The sequence below is a fragment of the Mustelus asterias genome, chromosome 19 (genome assembly GCF_964213995.1).
Source record: "Mustelus asterias chromosome 19, sMusAst1.hap1.1, whole genome shotgun sequence".
NCBI classification, from domain to species: domain Eukaryota; kingdom Metazoa; phylum Chordata; class Chondrichthyes; order Carcharhiniformes; family Triakidae; genus Mustelus; species Mustelus asterias.
The window spans coordinates 26117520-26141171 of record NC_135819.1 but is presented as its reverse complement, the minus strand read 5'-3'; the positions used below and the strand labels follow the sequence as shown (position 1 = coordinate 26141171).

General features: G+C 51.7%; 1 protein-coding gene across 1 annotated transcript in view; it reads left to right on the top strand.

Annotated features, from left to right (window-relative positions):
• dld (deltaD) overlaps positions 1 to 23652 on the top strand; it is a 66385-nt gene that overhangs the window by 302 nt on the left and 42431 nt on the right. Inside the window, exons 2-6 of the mRNA XM_078235148.1 lie at positions 6338 to 6410; positions 10738 to 10817; positions 15139 to 15207; positions 15342 to 15411; positions 18169 to 18269. Coding sequence (XP_078091274.1) covers positions 6338 to 6410; positions 10738 to 10817; positions 15139 to 15207; positions 15342 to 15411; positions 18169 to 18269 — 393 coding nt within the window. The remainder of the gene's footprint in view (positions 1 to 6337; positions 6411 to 10737; positions 10818 to 15138; positions 15208 to 15341; positions 15412 to 18168; positions 18270 to 23652) is intronic.

Genomic DNA, 23652 nt, shown 5'->3' with positions numbered 1-23652 from the left:
AGAGATCGGCGTTCGTGGGAGGGGGGAAGCCCGGTCTCCGGGAGGCCCCGGGGCCAGTGGAGAGGGGGGGGGCGGGGGGCCAGCGGAGAGAGGGGGGGGGCGGGGGGCCAGCGGAGAGAGGGGGGGGGCGGGGGGCCAGCGGAGAGAGGGGGGGGGCGGGGGGCCAGCGGAGAGAGGGGGGGGGCGGGGGGCCAGCGGAGAGAGGGGGGGGGCGGGGGGCCAGCGGAGAGAGGGGGGGGGCGGGGGGCCAGCGGAGAGAGGGGGGGGGCGGGGGCCAGCGGAGAGAGGGGGGGGGCGGGGGGCCAGCGGAGAGAGGGGGGGGGCGGGGGGCCAGCGGAGAGAGGGGGGGGGCGGGGGGCCAGCGGAGAGAGGGGGGGGGCGGGGGGCCAGCGGAGAGAGGGGGGGGGCGGGGGGCCAGCGGAGAGAGGGGGGGGGCGGGGGGCCAGCGGAGAGAGGGGGGGGGCGGGGGGCCAGCGGAGAGAGGGGGGGGGCGGGGGGCCAGCGGAGAGAGGGGGGGGCGGGGGGCCAGCGGAGAGAGGGGGGGGGCGGGGGGCCAGCGGAGAGAGGGGGGGGGCGGGGGGCCAGCGGAGAGAGGGGGGGGGCGGGGGGCCAGCGGAGAGAGGGGGGGGGCGGGGGGCCAGCGGAGAGAGGGGGGGGGCGGGGGGCCAGCGGAGAGAGGGGGGGGGCGGGGGGCCAGCGGAGAGAGGGGGGGGGCGGGGGGCCAGCGGAGAGAGGGGGGGGGCGGGGGGCCAGCGGAGAGAGGGGGGGGGCGGGGGGCCAGCGGAGAGAGGGGGGGGGCGGGGGGCCAGCGGAGAGAGGGGGGGGGCGGGGGGCCAGCGGAGAGAGGGGGGGGGCGGGGGGCCAGCGGAGAGAGGGGGGGGGCGGGGGGCCAGCGGAGAGAGGGGGGGGCGGGGGGCCAGCGGAGAGAGGGGGGGGCGGGGGGCCAGCGGAGAGAGGGGGGGGGGGGCGGGGGGCCAGCGGAGAGAGGGGGGGGGCGGGGGGCCAGCGGAGAGAGGGGGGGGGCGGGGGGCCAGCGGAGAGAGGGGGGGGGCGGGGGGCCAGCGGAGAGAGGGGGGGGGCGGGGGGCCAGCGGAGAGAGGGGGGGGGCGGGGGGCCAGCGGAGAGAGGGGGGGGGCGGGGGGCCAGCGGAGAGAGGGGGGGGCGGGGGGCGGGGGGCCAGCGGAGAGAGGGGGGGGGCGGGGGGCCAGCGGAGAGAGGGGAGGGGCGGGGGGCCAGCGGAGAGAGGGGGGGGCGGGGGGCAGCGGAGGGCGGGGCGGGGGGCAGCGGAGAGAGGGGAGGGGCGGGGGGCCAGCGGAGAGAGGGGGGGCGGGGGGCAGCGGAGAGAGGGGGGGCGGGGGGCAGCGGAGAGAGGGGGGGGCGGGGGGCAGCGGAGGGCGGGGCGGGGGGCAGCGGAGAGAGGGGGGGCAGCGGAGAGAGGGGGGGGCGGGGGGCCAGCGGAGAGAGGGGGGGGCGGGGGGCCAGCGGAGAGAGGGGGGGGGCGGGGGGCCAGCGGAGAGAGGGGGGGGCGGGGGCCAGCGGAGAGAGGGGGGGGGCGGGGGGCCAGCGGAGAGAGGGGAGGGGCGGGGGGCCAGCGGAGAGAGGGGGGGGCGGGGGGCAGCGGAGGGCGGGGCGGGGGGCAGCGGAGAGAGGGGGGGCAGCGGAGGGGGGGCGGGGGGCCAGCGGAGAGAGGGGGGGCGGGGGGCCAGCGGAGAGAGGGGGGGCGGGGGGCCAGCGGAGAGAGGGGGGGCGGGGGGCCAGCGGAGAGAGGGGGGCCAGCGGAGAGAGGGGGGGCAGCGGAGAGAGGGGGGCCAGCGGAGAGAGGGGGGGCAGCGGAGAGAGGGGGGGCAGCGGAGAGAGGGGGGGCAGCGGAGAGAGGGGGGGCAGCGGAGAGAGGGGGGGCAGCGGAGAGAGGGGGGGCAGCGGAGAGAGGGGGGGCAGCGGAGAGAGGGGGGGCGGGGGGCAGCGGAGAGAGGGGGGGCGGGGGGCAGCGGAGAGAGGGGGGGGCGGGGGGCAGCGGAGAGAGGGGGGGCGGGGGGCAGCGGAGAGAGGGGGGGCGGGTGGCAGCGGAGAGAGGGGGGGCGGGTGGCAGCGGAGAGAGGGGGGGCAGTGGAGAGAGGGGGCAGTGGAGAGAGGGGGGGTGGGGGGCAGTGGAGAGAGGGGGGGCGGGTGGCAGCGGAGAGAGGGGGGGCAGCGGAGAGAGGGGGGGCAGCGGAGAGAGGGGGGGCGGGTGCCAGCGGAGAGAGGGGGGGCGGGTGCCAGCGGAGAGAGGGGAGGGGCGGGGGGCCAGCGGAGAGAGGGGGGGGCGGGGGCAGCGGAGAGAGGGGGGGGGCGGGGGGCAGCGGAGGGCGGGGCGGGGGGCAGCGGAGAGAGGGGGGGCGGGGGGCCAGCGGAGAGAGGGGGGGCGGGGGGCCAGCGGAGAGAGGGGGGGCGGGGGGCCAGCGGAGAGAGGGGGGGCGGGGGGGCAGCGGAGAGAGGGGGGGCGGGGGGGCAGCGGAGAGAGGGGGGGCAGCGGAGAGAGGGGGGGCAGCGGAGAGAGGGGGGCGGGGGGCAGCGGAGAGAGGGGGGGCGGGGGGCAGCGGAGAGAGGGGGGGCGGGGGGCAGCGGAGAGAGGGGGGGCGGGGGGCAGCGGAGAGAGGGGGGGCGGGGGGCAGCGGAGAGAGGGGGGGCGGGGGGCAGCGGAGAGAGGGGGGGCGGGTGGCAGCGGAGAGTGGGGGGGCGGGTGGCAGCGGAGAGAGGGGGGGCGGGTGGCAGCGGAGAGAGGGGGGCGGGTGGCAGCGGAGAGAGGGGGGGCGGGTGGCAGCGGAGAGAGGGGGGGCAGTGGAGAGAGGGGGCAGTGGAGAGAGGGGGGTGGGGGGCAGTGGAGAGAGGGGGGGCGGGTGGCAGCGGAGAGAGGGGGGGCAGCGGAGAGAGGGGGGGCAGCGGAGAGAGGGGGGGCAGCGGAGAGAGGGGGGGCGGGTGCCAGCGGAGAGAGGGGGGCGGGTGCCAGCGGAGAGAGGGGGGGCGGGTGCCAGCGGAGAGAGGGGGGGCGGGTGCCAGCGGAGAGAGGGGGGGCGGGTGCCAGCGGAGAGAGGGGGGGCGGGTGCCAGCGGAGAGAGGGGGGGCGGGTGGCAGCGGAGAGAGGGGGGGCGGGTGGCAGCGGAGAGAGGGGGCGGGTGGCAGCGGAGAGAGGGGGGGCGGGGGGCAGCGGAGAGAGGGGGGGCGGGGGGCAGTGGAGAGGGGGGGCGGGGGGCAGTGGAGAGAGGGGGGGGGGGGGGCAGTGGAGAGAGGGGGGGCGGGGGGCAGTGGAGAGAGGGGGGGCGGGGGGCAGTGGAGAGAGGGGGGGCGGGGGGCAGTGGAGAGAGGGGGGGCAGCGGAGAGAGAGGGGTGGGCAGTGGAGAGAGGGGTGGAGAGGGGAGGCGGGGGGCAGTGGAGAGGGGGGGGCGGGGGCAGTGGAGAGAGGGGGGGCGGGGGGCAGCGGAGAGAGGGGGCGGGGGGCAGTGGCGAGAGGGGGGGCGGGGGGCAGTGGAGAGAGGGGTGGGCAGTGGAGAGAGAGGGGTGGGCAGTGGAGAGAGAGGGGTGGGCAGTGGAGAGAGAGGGGTGGGCAGTGGAGAGAGAGGGGTGGGCAGTGGAGAGAGAGGGGTGGGCAGTGGAGAGAGAGGGGTGGGCAGTGGAGAGAGAGGGGTGGGCAGTGGAGAGAGAGGGGTGGGCAGTGGAGAGAGAGGGGTGGGCAGTGGAGAGAGAGGGGTGGGCAGTGGAGAGAGAGGGGTGGGCAGTGGAGAGAGAGGGGTGGGCAGTGGAGAGAGAGGGGTGGGCAGTGGAGAGAGAGGGGTGGGCAGTGGAGAGAGAGGGGTGGGCAGTGGAGAGAGAGGGGTGGGCAGTGGAGAGAGAGGGGTGGGCAGTGGAGAGAGAGGGGTGGGCAGTGGAGAGAGAGGGGTGGGCAGTGGAGAGAGAGGGGTGGGCAGTGGAGAGAGAGGGGTGGGCAGTGGAGAGAGAGGGGTGGGCAGTGGAGAGAGAGGGGTGGGCAGTGGAGAGAGAGGGGTGGGCAGTGGAGAGAGAGGGGTGGGCAGTGGAGAGAGAGGGGTGGGCAGTGGAGAGAGAGAGGGGTGGGCAGTGGAGAGAGAGAGGGGTGGGCAGTGGAGAGAGAGGGGTGGGCAGTGGAGAGAGAGAGGGGTGGGCAGTGGAGAGAGAGAGGGGTGGGCAGTGGAGAGAGAGAGGGGTGGGCAGTGGAGAGAGAGGGGTGGGCAGTGGAGAGAGAGGGGTGGGCAGTGGAGAGAGAGGGGTGGGCAGTGGAGAGAGAGGGGTGGGCAGTGGAGAGAGAGGGGTGGGCAGTGGAGAGGGGAGGGGGGGGCGGGGGCAGTGGAGAGAGGGGGGGCGGGGGGCAGTGGAGAGAGGGGGGGCGGGGGGCAGTGGAGAGAGGGGGGGCGGGGGGCAGTGGAGAGAAGGGGGGGCGGGGGCAGTGGAGAGAAGGGGGGGCGGGGCAGTGGAGAGAGGGGGGGCGGGGGCAGTGGAGAGAGGGGGAGCGGGGGCAGTGGAGAGAGGGGGGGCGGGGGCAGTGGAGAGAGGGGGGGGCGGGGGCAGTGGCGAGAGGGGGGGCGGGGGCAGTGGCGAGAGGGGGGGCGGGGGGCAGTGGAGAGAGGGGGGGGCGGGGGCAGTGGAGAGAGGGGATGGGCGGGGGCAGTGGAGAGGGGGGGGGGCAGTGGAGAGAGGGGGGGGCGGGGGCAGTGGAGAGAGGGGGGGGCAGTGGAGAGAGGGGGGGGCGGGGGCAGTGGAGAGAGGGGGGGCGGGGGGCAGTGGAGAGAGGGGGGGCGGGGGGCAGTGGAGAGGAGGGGGCGGCCCGCGGGCAGTGGAGGGGGGGGGGCGGCCCGCGGGCAGTGGAGAGGGGGGGGGCGGCCCGCGGGCAGTGGAGAGGGGGGGGCGGCCCGCGGGCAGTGGAGAGGGGGGGGGCGGCCCGCGGGCAGTGGAGAGTGGGGGGGCGGCCCGCGGGCAGTGGAGAGAGGGGGGGCAGTGGAGAGGGGGGGGTGGGCAGTGGAGGGGGGGGGGTGGCCCGGGGGCAGTGGAGGGGGGGGGGGGGTGGCCCGGGGGCAGTGGAGGGGGGGGGGTGGCCCGGGGGCAGTGGAGGGGGGGGGGCACCCGGGTACAGTGGAGGGGGGGGGGCGCCCGGGTACAGTGGAGGGGGGGGGCGCCCGGGTACAGTGGAGGGGGGGGCGCCCGGGTACAGTGGAGGGGGGGGGGCGCCCGGGTACAGTGGAGGGGGGGGGGGGGGGCGCCCGGATACAGTGGAGGGGAGGACGCCCGGGTACAGTGGAGCGGGGTGCGCCCGGGTACAGTGGAGGGGGTCCGGGGGCAGTGGAGTGGGAGGGGAGGGGAGCGCAGGGGGGCGGGGTCAGTGAGGGGGAGCTTGGGTGCAGTGATGGGGAGAGGGCCCGGGGGGGGGGGGGGGTGGCTGTGGCCCCAGAGCCTCCCGGAGACCGTGCCCCCTCCTCCCCCACCCCCACAGAGTGGCACCACCCCGGTGTTGTTCTCTCTAATGTGTTGGCATACTGAGTTATTGCTGCTAGCAGATGGGCAAACCTGAATGCATTCAGTATTTGTAAAATTATGCAGCAGGAATGTAGATTGCATAATTAATTTATATGAAAATCTCCCCATTTTAGTAGGTTAAGTGGGCGGCACGGTAGCACAGTGGTTAGCACTGGTGCTTCACAGCTCCAGGGTCCTGGGTTCGATTCCCGGCTCGGGTCACTGTCTGTGTGGAGTTTGCACATTCTCCTCGTGTCTGCGTGGGTTTCCTCCGGGTGCTCCGGTTTCCTCCCACAGTCCAAAGATGTGCGGGTTAGGTTGATTGGCCGGGTTAAAAATTGCCCCTTAGAGTCCTGGGATGCGTAGGTTAGTGGGATTAGCGGGTAAATATGTGGGGATAGGGCCTGGGTGGGATTGTGGTCGGTGCAGACTCGATGGGCCGAATGGCCTCCTTCTGCACTGTAGGGTTTCTATGATGAAGTGGATTGGCCATGTGAAATTGCCCCTTCGTGCCAGGGGTGATTAGCAGAGTACCTGGGATTACGGAGATAGGGCCTGAGTGGGATTGTTGTTGACGCAGGCTCGATGAGTCAAATAGCCTCCTTTTCCACTGTGTGGATTCTCTGTTTCTATGAAAGTTTTTCAGTGTTTATATGTCATCTCACAGACCTAACCCATGCTTATTTTGATTTAAAATCTAGACCGTCTGCACCTTCTGTAGTCAAGGATTTTTGATAAAATGATTGTGACCCGAGTCAGAATGTGGCCTCATATGTTCCATTATATTATCACTGGTTTCTATTTAAAATTTACTGAAATTGTATTTTTCTGAATGCAGACTGGACATGCTTGTCGCAGACTCCAGGGCCTTTCAGCAATCACTTTGCGAACCTACGCCGATGTTGCACCAGGTATGGTACGTGCACTCAGACCCTGTTAGGTGTGAATTTCTCCCCTTCCATTAGTTTCTGAGCTGCTGGTGGGCACTAACTTTGCTGCGCTTTTTAATCTTTGTAATTTCAGCCACTGATAGTTCACTAAGACTTTTGCAATTAAAATTTGATTCTAATGGAAAATGATTATAATTTGCAAAAGGGAACCGGAAAATACTGTGCACAAGTAAAGAATGTGTACTGGGAATTAAGCATAGGTTCCTGGAAATAAAGTTAGACAGTTCAATAAGTGCTGCTTTTAAAACTAAAGCACTTTGTCAATACTCTTCTCAGTTCCCAACAAACTAGACTGACTGTACGTTGATGAATTTGGAAGCTTTTTCCCTCATGCTGACTAAGCACATCCTACACAGGATATGTGGAACAGAAACAGGCGACTCGGCCTACCTAGTCCATGCCAGTGTTCATGCTCCATTCAAGCCACCTGTCATCTTTCCTTATCCACCATTGTAACCCATCTACTTCATTGGCTAAACACATTTATACTATTCACTTTACTCACTCCCTGCGACAGTGAGTTCCACTTTCTCACCACTCTCTGGGTGAAGGCATTTATTCTGAGTTCCCTACTGGATTTCTTGGTGAGTATCTTAATTGATGGCCTCTAGTTATGCTTTTCCCCACAGAGGAAACGCTCTCTCTGTACCCACTCCATCAAAACCTTTCAGAATTTGAAAGGCCTCTAATTAATCTTCCCTCAACCTTTTTTTGAGAAGAGACCCAGCTGATGTGTACCCACACATTTTTGAATCATCCTTGTAAATTTTCTCTGCACGCTGTCTGGTGCTTCTATATCCTTTTTATACTATGGTGACCAGAATTACACGCGGTCCTCCAAATGTGGTCTGATCAACAGATTTGACATAACCGTCTTGTTTTTCAGTGTTACTCCTCCAGAAATAAAGCCCAGTGTTTAGTTTGTGTTTTTTATGATCTATGGCACCACCTTTAGTGATTGTATTTGGCCCAGATCTTGATCTTCCCCTGGAGGTACCCCCAACCCCAACCCCCCGATTCCCTGGAGAATTCCCATGTAGACAGTGTGGGGAGACCTCCAAGGAGTCCCCCAGTGCATCATGGGGGAGGTTTAGACATTGTTTGATTTGATTTATTATTGTCACATGTATTAGCATACAGTGAAAAGTATTGTTTCTTGCACGCTATACCGACAAAACATACCGTTCATAGAGAAGGAAACGAGAATGCAGAATGTAGAGCTACAGATATAGCTAGGGTGTAGAGAAAGATCAAAATGCAAGGTAAGTCCATTCAAAAGTCTGATGGCAGCTGGGAAGAAGCTGTTTTTGAATCAGTTGGTACGTGACCAGACTTGTATCTTTTTCCCGATACAATGAGCAAATCCCATGTTCAAAATCCTCTGAAATGTTTGAGTTAAAGTCAGAGACTTTGGATGATTCCAACTCACCAGTTAGAAGGAAAGCTTAGAAGGATTAAAGCTGGTTCAAGCTCTTGTGCAGCTGTACTACTGGACCCCTGAGTCACCACTGCACCCCCTCATTAGACCCTTAGACTCCCCACCACCTTGCCACTCTACCCATTCACCCACCCACCTGCCACACACTTACCTTCTCTCTGTGGCTTTGGAATCTTTCAACTTAAATTACATATGAACATTTGAATAAGGAGCAGTAGGCTATTCAATCCTCGAGCCTGCTTCACCATTTAATAAGATCATGTATTTAAAACAGTGATAAATAGGTTCTTGATTGGTAAGAGGATCAAAGGTTACGGGGAAAAGGTGGTAGAATGGGGTTAAGAAACGTCAGCAATGATTGAATGGCAAAGTAGACTCGATGGGCTTATCTGATCGTAACCTTGAATCTGCATCCTGCCAACCCTGATATCCTTTCACCCCTTGGTTACCAAGAATCTATCCACCTCTGCCTTAAAAATATTCAAAGACTGCTTCTACCACCTTTTCAGGAAAAGGGTTCCAAAGACTCATGGCCCTCTGACTGAAAAAAAATCACCACTTACCCATTTAGCCTCTAATTTTTAAACAGTGACCCCCTAGTTCTAGATTCTACCACAAGAGGAAACATTCTCTCCACATCCACCCTGTCAGGACCCCTCAGGATCCCATGTTTCAATCAAGTCGCCTCTTACTCTAAACTCTAGCAGACACAAGCCTAGCCTGTCAAATTTTCTTTATAAGACAACCCACCCGCTCCAGGTATTAGTCTAATAAACCTCTGAGCTGCTTCCAACACATTTACACCCATAAATAAGGAGACCACTGTTGTACACAGTACTCCAAATGTGGTCACACAAGTGCCCTGTACAACTGAAGCATAATCTTCCTATCTTTGTATTCAATTTCCCTCACAATAAACAATAACATTCTGCTAGCTATCCTAATTACTTGCTGTTTGTGCATACTGGTCTTTTGTGATTCATGCACTGGAATACTCGGGTCATCTCAGAGCTCTGCAGTCTCTCACCATTTAGATAATATGCTTTTTTATTATTCCTCCCAAAACGGACAATTTCACATTTTCCCACATACTCCATTTGCTAAATCTTTGCCCACTCACTTAACCTGTCTATGGGCGGGATTTTACAGCCTCGCTTGAGAGAGACTGGAAATTCCTGCCCGAGGTCAATGGAGAGCCCCTTGCCGGCTCTGATTCTATGATGGGCGAGGCAGTAGAATTCCAGCGTATATCTTTTTGTAGCCTCCTTATGTGCACTTCACAACTTACTTTCCTACCTATCTTTGTGTCATCAGCAAATGTGTGAATGAACCTCCAATCCTTCATCCAAGTCATTTCTATAATTGTCAACAGTTGAGGTTAAAGCACTGATCCCTGTGGCAAACTACCCATTACGTCTTGCCAACTTGAAAAGATTAATTTATACTTACTTTCTGCTTCCTGTTAGCTAGCTAATCTTCTATCCATGTCAATATGTTATTCCCTATACCATCAGTTTGTATTTTCTACAGTAACCTTTGATGCAGCACTTTATCAAATGCCTTCTAGAAATCTAAGTACAGTACATCCACTGATTCCCCTTTATCCACAGCCATGTTATTTCCTCAAAGAACTTGGAAAATTCAGTCCTTTGTATCTTAAAGATGTTCGTATGAGAATAATTCCATTCTTTGCTACTTGGACAGTTCTAAGGTCAGCTATAAACTGACTCATCAGGAGCGCATGAAGTAAGGTCCAGAATTCGGCCGCCTCTTGTCAAGCTCTTATCACGATGCGTCTACTTGTCACCATATGGCTTTTCCTGGGATGTGTTCAGACCTGATTCAGGTCTATAGTTGCTGGAACTAGTTCAATAGGAAAAAAATCAGACTTTATGTCCAGTGTCCATTTGAGACCACTTGGCTGTCTTTCAACAAGTTTAATGTACGTCTTTGAGATTAATTTACTGCTAGTTTGCTGTGCAATCCCTATGTGAGTGTAACATTTGTAGTCAGAGGTGTCAAGACCTCAGCAATTTATTGAATGGTCAGTGCTCGTTGGTGGCAGCCAGTTGATCCCAGTATAACAATTTATCGCTCCATGTTAATTTATCAATAACAAAAGTTAAAATAACCTTATTAATCTAAAAGTGTGGTTCATACATTTGAGGTAATGGCTTTGTTGTAGTCTATATATTTGTGAACATTGTGGTAGTGACACCTGAATAATCTGAGACCGGCACAGTCAGTCAGTCCCCTCAGCTGCATCAGGTTTTCACATGAGAAATTTCAAGACCAGAAAACATCTCCGAAACACCGGTTCCTGTTTAAATAAATTCCTTCTATTTAAAAAGAGTAGCTTGGCAGGTATTTCGGAAATAAATCCTCCCTTAAAAAGGAATCTTCTAAGTAGCATCATCTTAATCGGTGTTTGAATTATTTGGCAATAACATGTTTGACATATATCGCTACTCACAAATGAGATTTATTTTGGGAAAGTGATTTTTATCTTATTAAATTTGCATTTTAATGCAGAGCAAATTTAAGATCAGTTTATACTGATTAGATGTATTTAGTTTGCTTTTAGGTTATTAAGCAGTTGTTTATTGTACTCAATTGTAATCTACAGAAATGCATGTTATTAAGTAACTTTTTGTTCATTTTGTCGTGCTTCAAAATTCTTATCATGTTCCTACTTCTTGTGAACTGGATTCCATCATTCCCTACTCTACAGCCGCATTCTTGCTCGTCTCCTTCCAATATATGTCAGACAGTGTATGAGTCAGGCACTCAGCCTGGTATTGGGATATCAGTGTATTGTATCGATGCTAAAGGTATTGTTTCTCATTCCAGTTGATGCCGATGTCACAGTGGTGGGCTCGGGGCCAGGAGGGTATGTTGCTGCCATTAAGGCTGCACAGTTGGGATTTAAGGTAAGTTGAAGAATAGCTAGTTAAATATAAATTGACATCATGTTTAGATGAAAGCCACACATCCAAATCTATCAATGATACAAAGATGGTATTATAAGTAGGAAAGGTGGAATTATAAAGAGAAATTGATAGATTAAATGAATGGGCAAAATTATGTAAATTCATTTTCAGCATAAGCAAATGTGAGGTCATCCACTTTGGACCCAAAAAGGATAAAATCAGGGGAACTTTTAATTGATAAGCTGGAAACATTGGAGGTCCACACAGACTTGCAGGTTGGGGGTCCAGGTTCATAAATTATTAAAATGTCATAGGTACAGAAAATAATCAAAAAGGTTTATAAAAGATAAAGTCGCCACAGTCCCAGATAACCATAGGTTGCTCTCTCATTTGAGGGAGAGCGCTGACTGGTGGTGATTTAATCGGAGGATCAGTGCACCTCAGGCAAGGGGCAAGGTTGAGAAGGCAGGGCCTTCATGAATTAACCTCAGCCGGTACGGGAATTGGACCCACGTTGTTGGTGTCATTCTGCAGTACAAACCAACTGTCCAGCCATTGAGCTAACCAAATCACCAAAAGTTAGTAGGGAGGAAAATGGGATGTTGCTATTTATTGCAAGGAAAATGCAATATAAAAGTAGGCAAGTGTACTGCAGCTGTAATGGAGCTGGTGGTAATGCAACTGGAATACTGTGCAGAGTTTTGGTCTCCATATCTGTAAAAAGATACATTTGTCTTAGAAGTAGTTCAAAGATCCACTCCGCTCATTCCTGGGATGAGGGATTTATTCTATGAAGAAAGGTTGAGCAGATTGGGCCTGCACCCAGTGGAGTTCAGAAGAATCAAAGGTGAACTTATCGGAACACAAACAATCCTGAGGGGACTTGATGGGTGGATACTGGGAGGATGTTACCACTTGTGGGGGAAACTAGAACTGGGGGCCATAATTTTAGAATAAGAGATCCCTTTTAAAATGAAGGTGATGAGAATTTTTTTCTGAGGGTCATTAAGTTGTGAAGTTCTCCCAGAAGGGCAGATGTAGCTGGATAATTGAATGTATCCAAACCAGTGTTAGATTTTTGTTAAACAAGGAAATTGAGGGTTATGGGGGACAGGTAATTGGGACCACAACCAAATCAGCCATGATTTTATTGAATAATGGAGCAGGCTTTAAGGGCTAAATTAGTTACTCCTGCTTCCTTTGATCCCCAAATCATTCTTGTCAATGTTTTCTGAAAGCTTTGCATCCTTTTTAAGAGTGTGGGATGCAGAATTGGGCACACGACTGCATTTGAACCCAAACCCAGTGTTTTTATAAAGTTCACCATAGCTTCCTTGCTTTTCTACTTCGTGCCTCTATAAACTGTAGGATATCAGATGCCTTATTAACAACTTTCTCAACCTCTCCTGCTACATTCACAAAATGTGCGTCCCCTTGCTCCTGCGTCCCCTTGCTCCTGCGTCCCCTTGCTCCTGCGTCCCCTTGCTCCTGCGTCCCCTTGCTCCTGCGTCCCCTTGCTCCTGCGTCCCCTTGCTCCTGCGTCCCCTTGCTCCTGCGTCCCCTTGCTCCTGCGTCCCCGTGCTCCTGCGTCCCCGTGCTCCTGCGTCCCCGTGCTCCTGCGTCCCCGTGCTCCTGCGTCCCCGTGCTCCTGCGTCCCCGTGCTCCTGCGTCCCCGTGCTCCTGCGTCCCCGTGCTCCTGCGTCCCCGTGCTCCTGCGTCCCCGTGCTCCTGCGTCCCCGTGCTCCTGCGTCCCCGTGCTCCTGCGTCCCCGTGCTCCTGCGTCCCCGTGCTCCTGCGTCCCCGTGCTCCTGCGTCCCCGTGCTCCTGCGTCCCCGTGCTCCTGCGTCCCCGTGCTCCTGCGTCCCCGTGCTCCTGCGTCCCCGTGCTCCTGCGTCCCCGTGCTCCTGCGTCCCCGTGCTCCTGCGTCCCCGTGCTCCTGCGTCCCCGTGCTCCTGCGTCCCCGTGCTCCTGCGTCCCCGTGCTCCAAGATGCAATCTCAGAAATGCAGAATACAGTTTTAAAATAATGGAAATTTATTAAAAGGAAATACGTGCTGTGATTGGACGGCACTTTCTCTGGTGTTAGACATTTAATTCACACTGGAGGTGGCTCATTCAGAAGGGCAGACCTTCCCATGTCCTATATTTAATGCACAAGCAGAGAACATTTGCAAAACTTTCCCTGCGCGTGTGGCCCCAGACACCCTTCTGTCATCTGTCTGTAAATCTGGGATGGAAGGTTAGATGGTTTCCGAGTCAGTGGTGTGTGAAAGCATTTGGTGAGCTGTTGGGGGTTCAGCAGTATTCCCAGGTCCAGCCAAGAGAGAACTAAAAAGCCTACTTGTCTTAATTCTGCTGTTCAGTGCAGTTGTTGGGTATAGCAGACTTTGAAGCACATCTATCGGTGCCTGAAGCAACTTGTCCTGACATTGGGGAGCAATTTCGGAGAAGTCTGAATCCATCAGATCAAATGTGTGAAACCTGCATTTGCTGGTAAAATGGTGTTTTGCCTGATTTTATTGATTACATGATTCGAAATCCATCAGTCATGGTCCCACCGGTTCTTCTCTGCATTTTATTTTGTCTTTCCTCATTCTTCCTACCCAAATGTGCCTCTTCGCACTTCCCTGCACTAAATTTCATCTGCCACATGTCATGAGGAAATGGGTCGAAAGTCTCAGCACTTGAGATTGACAAGAGGATAGTGGCAATATTGAAAAATCATGACAACCTGATGGTGCCACAAGACATTGGATAGCCAGGTTCTAGGCCTAATAGAATCCCTACAGTGCAGGAGGAGGCCATCTGGCCCATTGAGTCTGCACTGACTCTGGACGAGTATCCCACCCAGGCCACCCACCCCCACCTGTCTTATCCCTGTAACTCGGAACATTTGCCATGGTTAATCCCCCTTACCTATGCACCTTTGGATACTAAGGGGCAATTTAACATGGCCGGTCCACATAACCTGCAGGAAACTGGAGCACCTGGAGGAAACCCATGCAGACACGGGGAAAATGTGCAAATTCCACACAGACAGTGACCCAAGGCTGAAATCGAACCTGAGTCTCTGGTAATGATGGAGGCACTGATTGTAAAAAGGATACATGGTAGGCTGGTCACATTGTACAAATGCCTGATACTAGGCTATGCAGAAAGGTAATCTGCAGTGAGCTGAAGCTCAGTTAAACACTTTTGTGGTGATCAGTTCAAAGAATCAGAATTCTGAAGACCAATCTTTTTTTTAAAAAAGCGGCATCTCAGCTGGCACATGGGAAAGGGAGCATTATGTTTATGGCAGGTAAAGTGGCAAAAGATGATTTCCAATGTCATGAGAGAGCCTTTCCGTTAGCTGAAGAAGAGTCCAACAGAAATCGAGGAAAGGCCAACCCTTGGGTCGGCCTGCCATCCCATGTGTAGTGTGGAAAAATGTTCCTTTCACAAACCAGATTTGTACTTCATCCATGGTCGTGGGAATGTGTATTAGTTACAGAGCTCACACTCCCAACATCCATCAACTCCTATTTATCCAGAACACAGAGTCCCTCCACTAATTTCCTACCCATCCAAGCTTGGATTTCAAGCTCCTTATCCTTGTCTATTGATTTTTCTGTGGTCCCACTCCTCTTGACCTTGGTGTCACCCTTCCCAGCTTATCATTTCTGCTATTTTCTGCTGGTCTCCTATGCTGTCCATTGCCCCAGCTCCTGTTCTATCATCAGTCATCTTGGTTCCCCTTTAAACCTCTCCCCCTGATTGTGTTGTGGTCTGCTGTCCCTCATTTCTCTCCTATTCCTGTTCACCCCTCAACTCTGGGATTTGTCCCTGGATCAATGGATATTATTATTCCTCCTAAATTGTTCAGTTACTTTTCATGTCGCTAATTTATGGAAATGATGTACAGGTAAAGTGGTGGTGTGTGACCTGAAGCCTCAGCTTCTCATGCCAGTCAAACTACAGCAAATTGATCTGACAACACTTCTTATAGGATATTTTAGAGAACTGAATTAAACCATCTTAATATAAAACACATTTCAGATTTCTAACTTTTTGGTATTTAGTTTTTCTGTTGGTTTTAATAGACTATATATTTCACCCTGTTCATAATTAAAACTAAATTCTAATTTAGCAAAGGGGAATGGAGTATAGGAAGGTGAAATGAAGTGGAAAATCAGCCATTCTTATTGAATGACCGGGCAGACTCGAAGGAAATCTCTTTATTGCATAGTTCATATAGCTTCAGGTCAAACTAAGAGCTGTTAATCCAACTCTGATTCCTAAAATAATTTCAGTATGTTGACTTTATTTTTTAAACCTTACAGACCGTCTGTGTGGAAAAGAACAATACATTGGGTGGGACATGTTTGAATGTGGGATGCATCCCCTCCAAAGTAAGTAATTATTCAATGTGCGCTACACTGCATTTTTAATCGATGCTGTATTAGTACACTGTCTTACATGTCTTAGAGTGCTTTACATATTACAAGATTAGCTGGTTAATCACAATTGTGATTATTGTTCAAAGGCTTTGCTGAATAACTCCTATCTCTATCACTTGGCCCATGGGAAAGACTTTGCCAGCCGAGGGATTGAAAGTAAGTACATCTTCCATTTGTAATAAAAACTAAACTGTTGAAAGCCCTCCATCCATATCTGGCAGTATCTGTGGAGAGAGAAGCAGAGTTGACATTCATGTCTGTGACCTTTCTAGCAAAAGTTAGAAATATAATAGTTTTGAACAAAGGATTGGGGTGGTAAAAAAATCAAAAGGGGAAGATCTGTGATAGTGCCAGGCAAGAAAGATCAGATAATAAAAGGCTTCGTGTATCAAGAGCAAAGGACATGATGATGGAAGAAATAAAGAAGCAAAAAAATATCTGGAAGGGCGGAGGCAACTTGGGTGGGGGGTTGGGGGGGGGGGGTCAGTGGTTGGCAGAGGCGAGCGTTGGGGGGGGGCGGAGTCGGCCGGGGTGACTGTTGGGAGGGAGTCAACGGGGGCGACCACCAGCAGGGGCGGCCCGGGGGAGGTGGGGCAGCAATCAGCGGGGATGGCACCTGGTAGGGGCAGAATGGGCACCTGCTCCTATTTTCTATGTTTCTTTGACCTCTTGGGGCTGGTGGTGAAGGTGTGGTGTCAGGGAAGGGAAGAGTCAGAGGTAGATCACATGAAGGTGAGAAAATGTTGGAAATCAGAAGTAAAGTCAATGAAATTTTCAAGTTTAAACAGGATCATGTCATTAATATACTAGAAATAGAGGTAGTACTGAAACAAGGAAAGATTAGAAGTGATGGATGTAAGATTTTGGTGATGAGGAAGAACTTTTTCATGCAGCAAGTGGTATTGACCTATAACTTGCTGCATGAAATCAACTTCAAAAACAAAAGATTGGGCATTTGAGGGAAATTAAAATGCAGGGGTACAGAGGGGAAATGGAACTGACTAGATTGTTCGACAGCACTGATCTGGACTTGAAAGGCCAAGCTGTGCCATAATCCATTGGATGTATTGCACAAAAGGCACCATAGCAACAGCTTTTATTGAGAGGAAGTGGAATTAAAGGAGAGATTGTTTAAAGTGAAATAGTGGTGGATGGGGGGCTGTTTGGGATGAAGAATTGGTGAGCAGTCAGACTGTCCTGGTTGATGATGGAGGTGTAGTGTGTTTGGACGTCTGTGTTGAAAATGAGATATTTAGGTTCCAGAAACTGTTAAGCTAACAGAGGGTGTCGGAATGGTCATAGATGTAGATGGTAAGAGATTGGACAAGGGCACTGAGATGGGAAGAAATCCGTCCAAACAGGCTGAAATGATGGGCCTACTAGTGTGGTCTTTTGTGGACATATATTTTGTTTATTGTTAGAAAAGAAACATAGAAAAACTACAGCACAAAACAGGTCCTTCGGCCCCACAAGCTGTGCTGAACATATAGAACATAAAACAGTACAGCACAGAACAGGCCCTTCGGCCCACGATGTTGTGCCGAGCTTTATCTGAAACCAAGATCAAGCTATCCCACTCCCTATCATCCTGGTGTGCTCCATGTGCCTATCCAATAACCGCTTAAATGTTCCTAAAGTGTCTGACTCCACTATCACTGCAGGCAGTCCATTCCACACCCCAACCACTCTCTGTGTAAAGAACCTACCTCTGATATCCTTCCTATATCTCCCACCATGAACCCTATAGTTATGCCCTCTTGTAATAGCTCCATCCACCCGAGGAAATAGTCTTTGAACGTTCACTCTATCTATCCCCTTCATCATTTTATAAACCTCTATTAAGTCTCCCCTCAGCCTCCTCCGCTCCAGAGAGAACAGCCCTAGCTCCCTCAACCTTTCCTCATAAGACCTACCCTCCAAACCAGGCAGCATCCTGGTAAATCTCCTCTGCACTCTTTCCAGCACTTCCACATCCTTCTTATAGTGAGGTGACCAGAACTGCACACAATATTCCAAATGTGGTCTCACCACATCCCTACCTTCTAGACCTACCTATAACCCTCCATCCTATTAAGCTCCATGTACTCATCCAGGAGTCGCTTAAAAGACCCTATTGAGTTTGCCTCCACCACCACTGACAGCAGCCGATTCCACTCGTCCACCACCCTCTGTGTGAAAAACTTCAAATGTAAGATAAAAATTGTTGCCTGTCTTCCTGTTCTGATTGGTTTTAGTACAAGATTTGGCTAGAAGTTGGAGTAGGGTGGGATTGGTCATTGTTCACACCATCACTTACTGATCTTTTCCCCCTTTAACTTTGTTGTGTTTTATGTAAGGTTTTAACAATTTTTTTTAGATTGTTTTTGTTATGTTATCCCTGATCTTTAAAATAATTAAAATGAATGAAGCTGGGCCTCATGGTTTATTTCACTACAGGTTGTGAGACTGCTAAAGTTTTTGACTTTAGCAGTGGTGAGAGGCAGCTGACTTTATTGTTTAATTTGTATCTGGCTTATTCTGTTGAGACAGATCTGCATTAACAATATTACAACAATATTGCAAATCCTTGCCAAAATGCATCAAATCCCCATCAGGTACAAGGATACCCCTCCCCTGCAAGTTACCACTTGTAAAAGGAGGTGGGATATTTCAACCCTAATATTTTGTTAATCATAGAATCCCTACAGGGCAGAAGGAAGCCATTTGGGCCATCGAGTTTGCACTGACTCTCCAAAAGAGCATCCTACCCAGGCCTTACCCTCTGCCCTATCCCCGTAACCCCATTAATAGTGCAGAATTCTTAATTATTTGATTCCTTAAAATTTGTTTCTTATCTTACATTTGATAAAATGTAACTTGATGCACAGTTTTGAAGGTGCAAAAGCTTGATCTTTACTTCATTTTGTTCTAAAGTCACAGGCATGAATCTTAACCTGGAAAAGATGATGGAACAAAAGAATAATGCAGTGAGGTCATTGACTGGTGGAATTGCCCATTTATTTAAACAAAATAAGGTTTGTTTCTGATATAAATGTTGAACTAATGATGCTATTTGCAGATGGTGTTTTTTCACAGAGTTGTGCCAGAATATGTCAAAGTTTGATTAACTGCCAAGTTTTGTATTTTTAGTGCCCACTCGCTTTTCCTTACTCAAGCATGAGCAGAACGCAGTTTAGTTTTTGACATTTTGAAATATATTTTAAAAATTCAGAACATTATAAGTGGAGGAAATTCTGTTTTTCAACTTTGCAATATTTACAAATTTTACGTGTGGTACAAATGTTTTTTGTGTGGAATGTAGTAATAGGGGATTTGTGCTGATATTCCCTGAGCTGCCGTGTATGCTTCTGTTACATTGGGGTGTTGTGAGATCGGAAACAAATTTTATTTTCTCTCGCTTGCACAATCCGATTGGTTTGTTACACCTCATCTGCATGTCGACCATTCTTTCTTCAAGGTTTTCTTCTCTAGTAACATTGTAAATGATTCACTGTATTCTAACGATCCAAACATAGATTTATGGATTATAAAATGTGCAATCTTTTTGTCACGAGACTCATTCTTCCCCTCGTTATGATTTCCATGGAGATTGATAACTTATTAAAAAAATTCCCAGCAATCAATGCTGCAATGCAATCAATTTTAAAAGGACAAGATTTTCATGTTTTAAAATTTTAAAATGCACAAATAATCAAAACAAGTAACTAAACAGATTAAACATTAATAGGCAACTAATTGAACTAGCATGGTACTTTTGTATTGACTAACTCAAGCAATTGATTTATGTCTTACAATCTGTTTTGGTGCATGCTGAACATCTGGCAGATGTGTAGCATTCCAAGAACGAGTTCCAAATTATTCCCGATTTTCCAGCAGGCTCACTTAGAACCATAGAAAAGTGACAGCGCAGAAGGTTGCCATTTGGCCCATCTTTTCCACACCAGCTCAAGGACACCCAGGTGCCCTTTCTAATCCCACCTTCCTGCACCCAGCCCAGAGCCGTGTAGTTTACAGCACTTAAGGTGCAGATCCAGGAATCTTCTAAAAGAACTTAGGCCTCTGTCTCCACCAGCAACTCGGGCAGTAAATTCCATACACCCACCAAAGAACAAAGAACAGTACAGCACAGGAAACAGGCCCTTTGGCCCTCCAAGTCTGTGCCGCTCCTTGGGCCAACTAGAACAATCGTTTGTATCCCTCCTTTCCTAGGCTGCTCATGTGACTATCCAGGTAAGTCTTAAATGATGTCAGCGTGTCTGTCTCCACCACCCTACTTGGCAGCGCGTGACCCCTCATGATCGTCACTTCTGATCTGGGAAAAAGCTTCCCACCGTTCACCCTATCTATCCCCTTCATAATCTTGTACACCTCTATTAGATCTCCCCTCATTCTCCATCTTTCCAGGGAGAACAACCCCAGTTTACCCAATCTCTCCTCATAGCTAAGACCCTTCATACTCTATTTTTTTTAATAAGTTCTTCTTGTCCCCTCCACACAGACTGCCACTTGTTTTGAATCTGTGTCCCCTATAGAACTCTTCCAAGAGAAATAATTTTATCCTGTCCACTCTGTCTCTTCCCCTCATAATTTTGTACACCTCTTATCAAGTCACTCCTCAGCCACCTTTGTTCCAAGGAAAATAACCCCAACCGATCCAATCTCTCATCAAAGCCCTGGCAACATTCTTATAAACCTCCTCTGCACTTTCTCCGGAGCAATTACGTCCTTCCTGTAATATGATCAGAACTGCACACAATACTCCAGTTGTGGCCCCACCAGTGTTTTATACAATTCCAACATTACATCCTTTTATATTCTATACTTCTACCAATATGCCTTCTTTGCAACCTTGTCTGTTTGAACTGCTGCCTTTAGAGATCTGTCTACCTGTACGCCAAGATCTCTCACTTCATTTACCCCTCTTAGTATATTCCCATTTATTTTGTATTCCCTATAACTGTTTGATCTCCCTAAATGCATTACCTCTCTGTTAAAATACATCTGCCATTTTACCATCCACCCCACCAATCCATCGATATTGTTTTGTAGATTATAGCTATCCTCTACACTATCCACTACTCGGCCAATCTTTGTGTCGTATGCAAATTTTCCAATCATGTCACCCGTGTTTACGTCCAAATTGTTAATCTATAACACAGATAGCAAGGCTCTCAACAGTGAGCTCTGTGGAAGACCACTTGAAACAACTTTCCATTCACAAGAGCATCCATCAACCATGACTCTTTGTTCCCTGTTACTAAGCCAACTTTGGATCCATTTGCCACATTATCTTGCACCCCATGGGCTTTTACTTTTTTGACTAATCTGCCGTGTGGGACCTTGTCAAACGCCTTGCTAAAATCCATGTACATAACATCCACTGCACTACCTTCATTAACCCTTCTTGTCCTCAAAGAATTCAATTAAGTTTGTGAGGCAACACCTTCCTTTAACAGATCCATGCTGATCATCGCTGACTAGTCCAAGCCTTTCTGCGTGACAGTTAATTCTATCTCTCAGGATTGATTCTACTAATTTGTCCACCACCGATGTAAGACTAACTGGCCCATAATTGTTTGACATTTCCTTCAGTTCTTTTTTAAACAATGAAACTCTGTTTGCATTTCTCCAGTCCTCCGCTAGCTCTCCTGTATCTAGTGAGGATTGGGAAATCCTCCTTAAACATCATCTGCTATCTCTTCCCTCGCCTTCAGCAGCTTCAGAAACAATCCATCTGACCCTGGCAACTTAATCAATGTTCAGGGATTCCACCCCTTCGAGTATTTCCTCCCTATGATTAACCCATCCAATATCTGTGTTCCGCCTGGTACAAAGAACAAAGAAACTTACAGCACAGGAACAGGCCCTTCAGCCCTCCAAGCCTGCACCGACCATGCTTCCCGACTTAACTAAAACCCCCTACCCTTCCGGGGACCATATCCCTCTATTCCCATCCTATTCATGTACTTGTCAAGACGCCCCTTAAAAGTCACTACCGTATCCACTCCCACTCCATTCCCCGGCAACGGGTTCCAGGCACCCACTACTCTCTGTGTAAAAAATCTGCCTTGTACATCTCCTTTAAACCTTGCCCCTCACACCTTAAACCTATGCCCCCTAGTAACTGACTCTTCCACCCTGGGGAAAAGCTTCTGACTATCCACTCTGTCCATGCCTCTCATAATCTTGTAGACTTCTATCAGGTCTCCCCTCAACCTCCGTCGCTCCAGTGAGAACAAACCAAGTTTCCCCTACTTCTCCTCATAGCTAATGCCCTCCATACCAGGCAACATCCTGGTTAATCTTTTCTGTACCCTCTCCAAAGCCTCCACATCTTTCTGGTAGTGTGGCACCCAGAATTGAACACTATATTCCAAATGCGGCCTAACCTAAGGTTCTATTAAGCTGCAACATGACTTGTAAATTTTTTAACTCAATACCCCGGCCGATGAAGGCAAGCATGCCGGATGCCTTCTTGACTACCTTCTCCACCTACATTGCCACTTTCAGTGACCTGTGTACCTGTACACCCAGATCCCTTTGCCTATCAATACTCTTAAGGGTTCTGCCATTTACTGTATATTTCCTATTTGTATTAGACCTTCCAAAATGCATTACCTCACATTTGTCTGGATTAAACTCCATCTGCCATCTCTCCGCCCAAGTCTTCAACTGATCTATATCCTGCTGCATCCTCTGATGGTCCTCATCGCTATCCGCAAATCCACCAACCTTTGTGTCATCCGCAAACTTACTAATCAATCCAGTTACATTTTCCTCCAAATCATTCACATATATTACAAACAGCAAAAGTCCCAGCACTGATCCCTGAGGAACACCACTTGTCACAGCCCTCCATTCAAAAACACACCCTTCCACTGCTACCCTCTGTCTTCTTTGACCGAGCCAGTTTTGTATCCACTTTGCCAGCTCACCTCTGATCCCATGCAACTTCGCCTTCTGCACCAGTCTGCCGTGAGGGACCTTGTCAAAGGCCATGTAGACAACATCCACTGCCCTACCCTCATCAATCATCTTCGTCACTTCCTCAAAAAACTCGATCAAGTTCGTGAGACACGACCTCCCCTTCACAAAACCATGTTGCCTTTCACTAATACGTCCACTTATTTCCAAGGTAATTTAATAACCTGCATCATCCTTTCCCTTTGTAAACATGGAGACAAAATATTCATTTAAAATTCTTCCCACAGCCTCTGCATCTACATACAAGTTCCATTCTCCATCTTCGATAGAATTATAGAATCCCTACAGTGCAGAAGGAGGTCATTTGGCCCATTGAGTCTGCACTGACAACAATCCCACCCAAGCTCCATCTTGCACACAAGTTATTTTTTCTTACAGTATTTTAACCTGACTGAGTGTCTTCCAACTAGCAGTCCCGTAATTGCTTCCTTTAACCCCAAATTCTTTTGCTTATCTTGACCTTGGTTGGTGAGATTGAGAGGAATGGATTGTTCTTGTTTGGTCAGCTGGGATGTGGTGTTGCTGAAAGAGCATGCCCCCTCTCCACAGCAGCAACCTGTTCCTGTTGCTTGCCCAGCATCCTGTTCCATTCCTGATTTCTCTTGCATACCCTGCATGTTAAATTCTCTGATTCCTGAAAAAGTGGTCACATTTTTTAGCACAGTAAAATGCTCTAGCCAAAACGTCCTTTACCTATCCAGGTCTTTCCTTCCCCATCCATACTTACCTGGTTGAAGTATTAGCAGAGTCCTGGGTTGATACTTTTCTCATCCCCATTCTTCTGCCTTTTCCCCATAACCTCTGATCCCCTTATTAATCAAGAATGTACCTATCTCTGTCTTAAAGACACTCAATGACCTGGCCTCACAGCCTTCTGTGGCAAAGAGTTCCACAGATTCACCACTCTCTGGCTGAAGAAATTCCTCCTCATCTTTGTTTTAAAGGATCATCCCTTTAACCTAAGGTTGTGCCCTTTGGTTCTAGTTTTTCCTACTGGTGGAAACATCCTCTCCATGTCCACTCTATCCAGGCCTCGCAGTATTCTGTAAGTTTCAATAAGATCCCCCCCTCATCTTTCTAAACTCCAACGAGTACAGACCCAGAGTCCTCAACCGTTCCTCATATGACAAGCTCTTCGTTCCAGGAATCATTCCAAGGCCAGCACATCCTTCCTTAGAGACGGGGCCCAAAGCAGCGCACAATATTCCAAATAGGGTCTGGCCAGAACCTTATACAGCCTCAAGTACACCCCTGCTCTTGTATTCTAGCCCTCTCAACATGAATGCTAACTTGCATTTGCCTTCCTAACTGCTGAGAGAACCTGAAGAGAATCTTGAACAAGGACTCCCAAGTCTCCTTGTGCTTCTGATTTCCTAAGCATTTCCCCATTTAGAAAATAGTCCATTCCTCCTT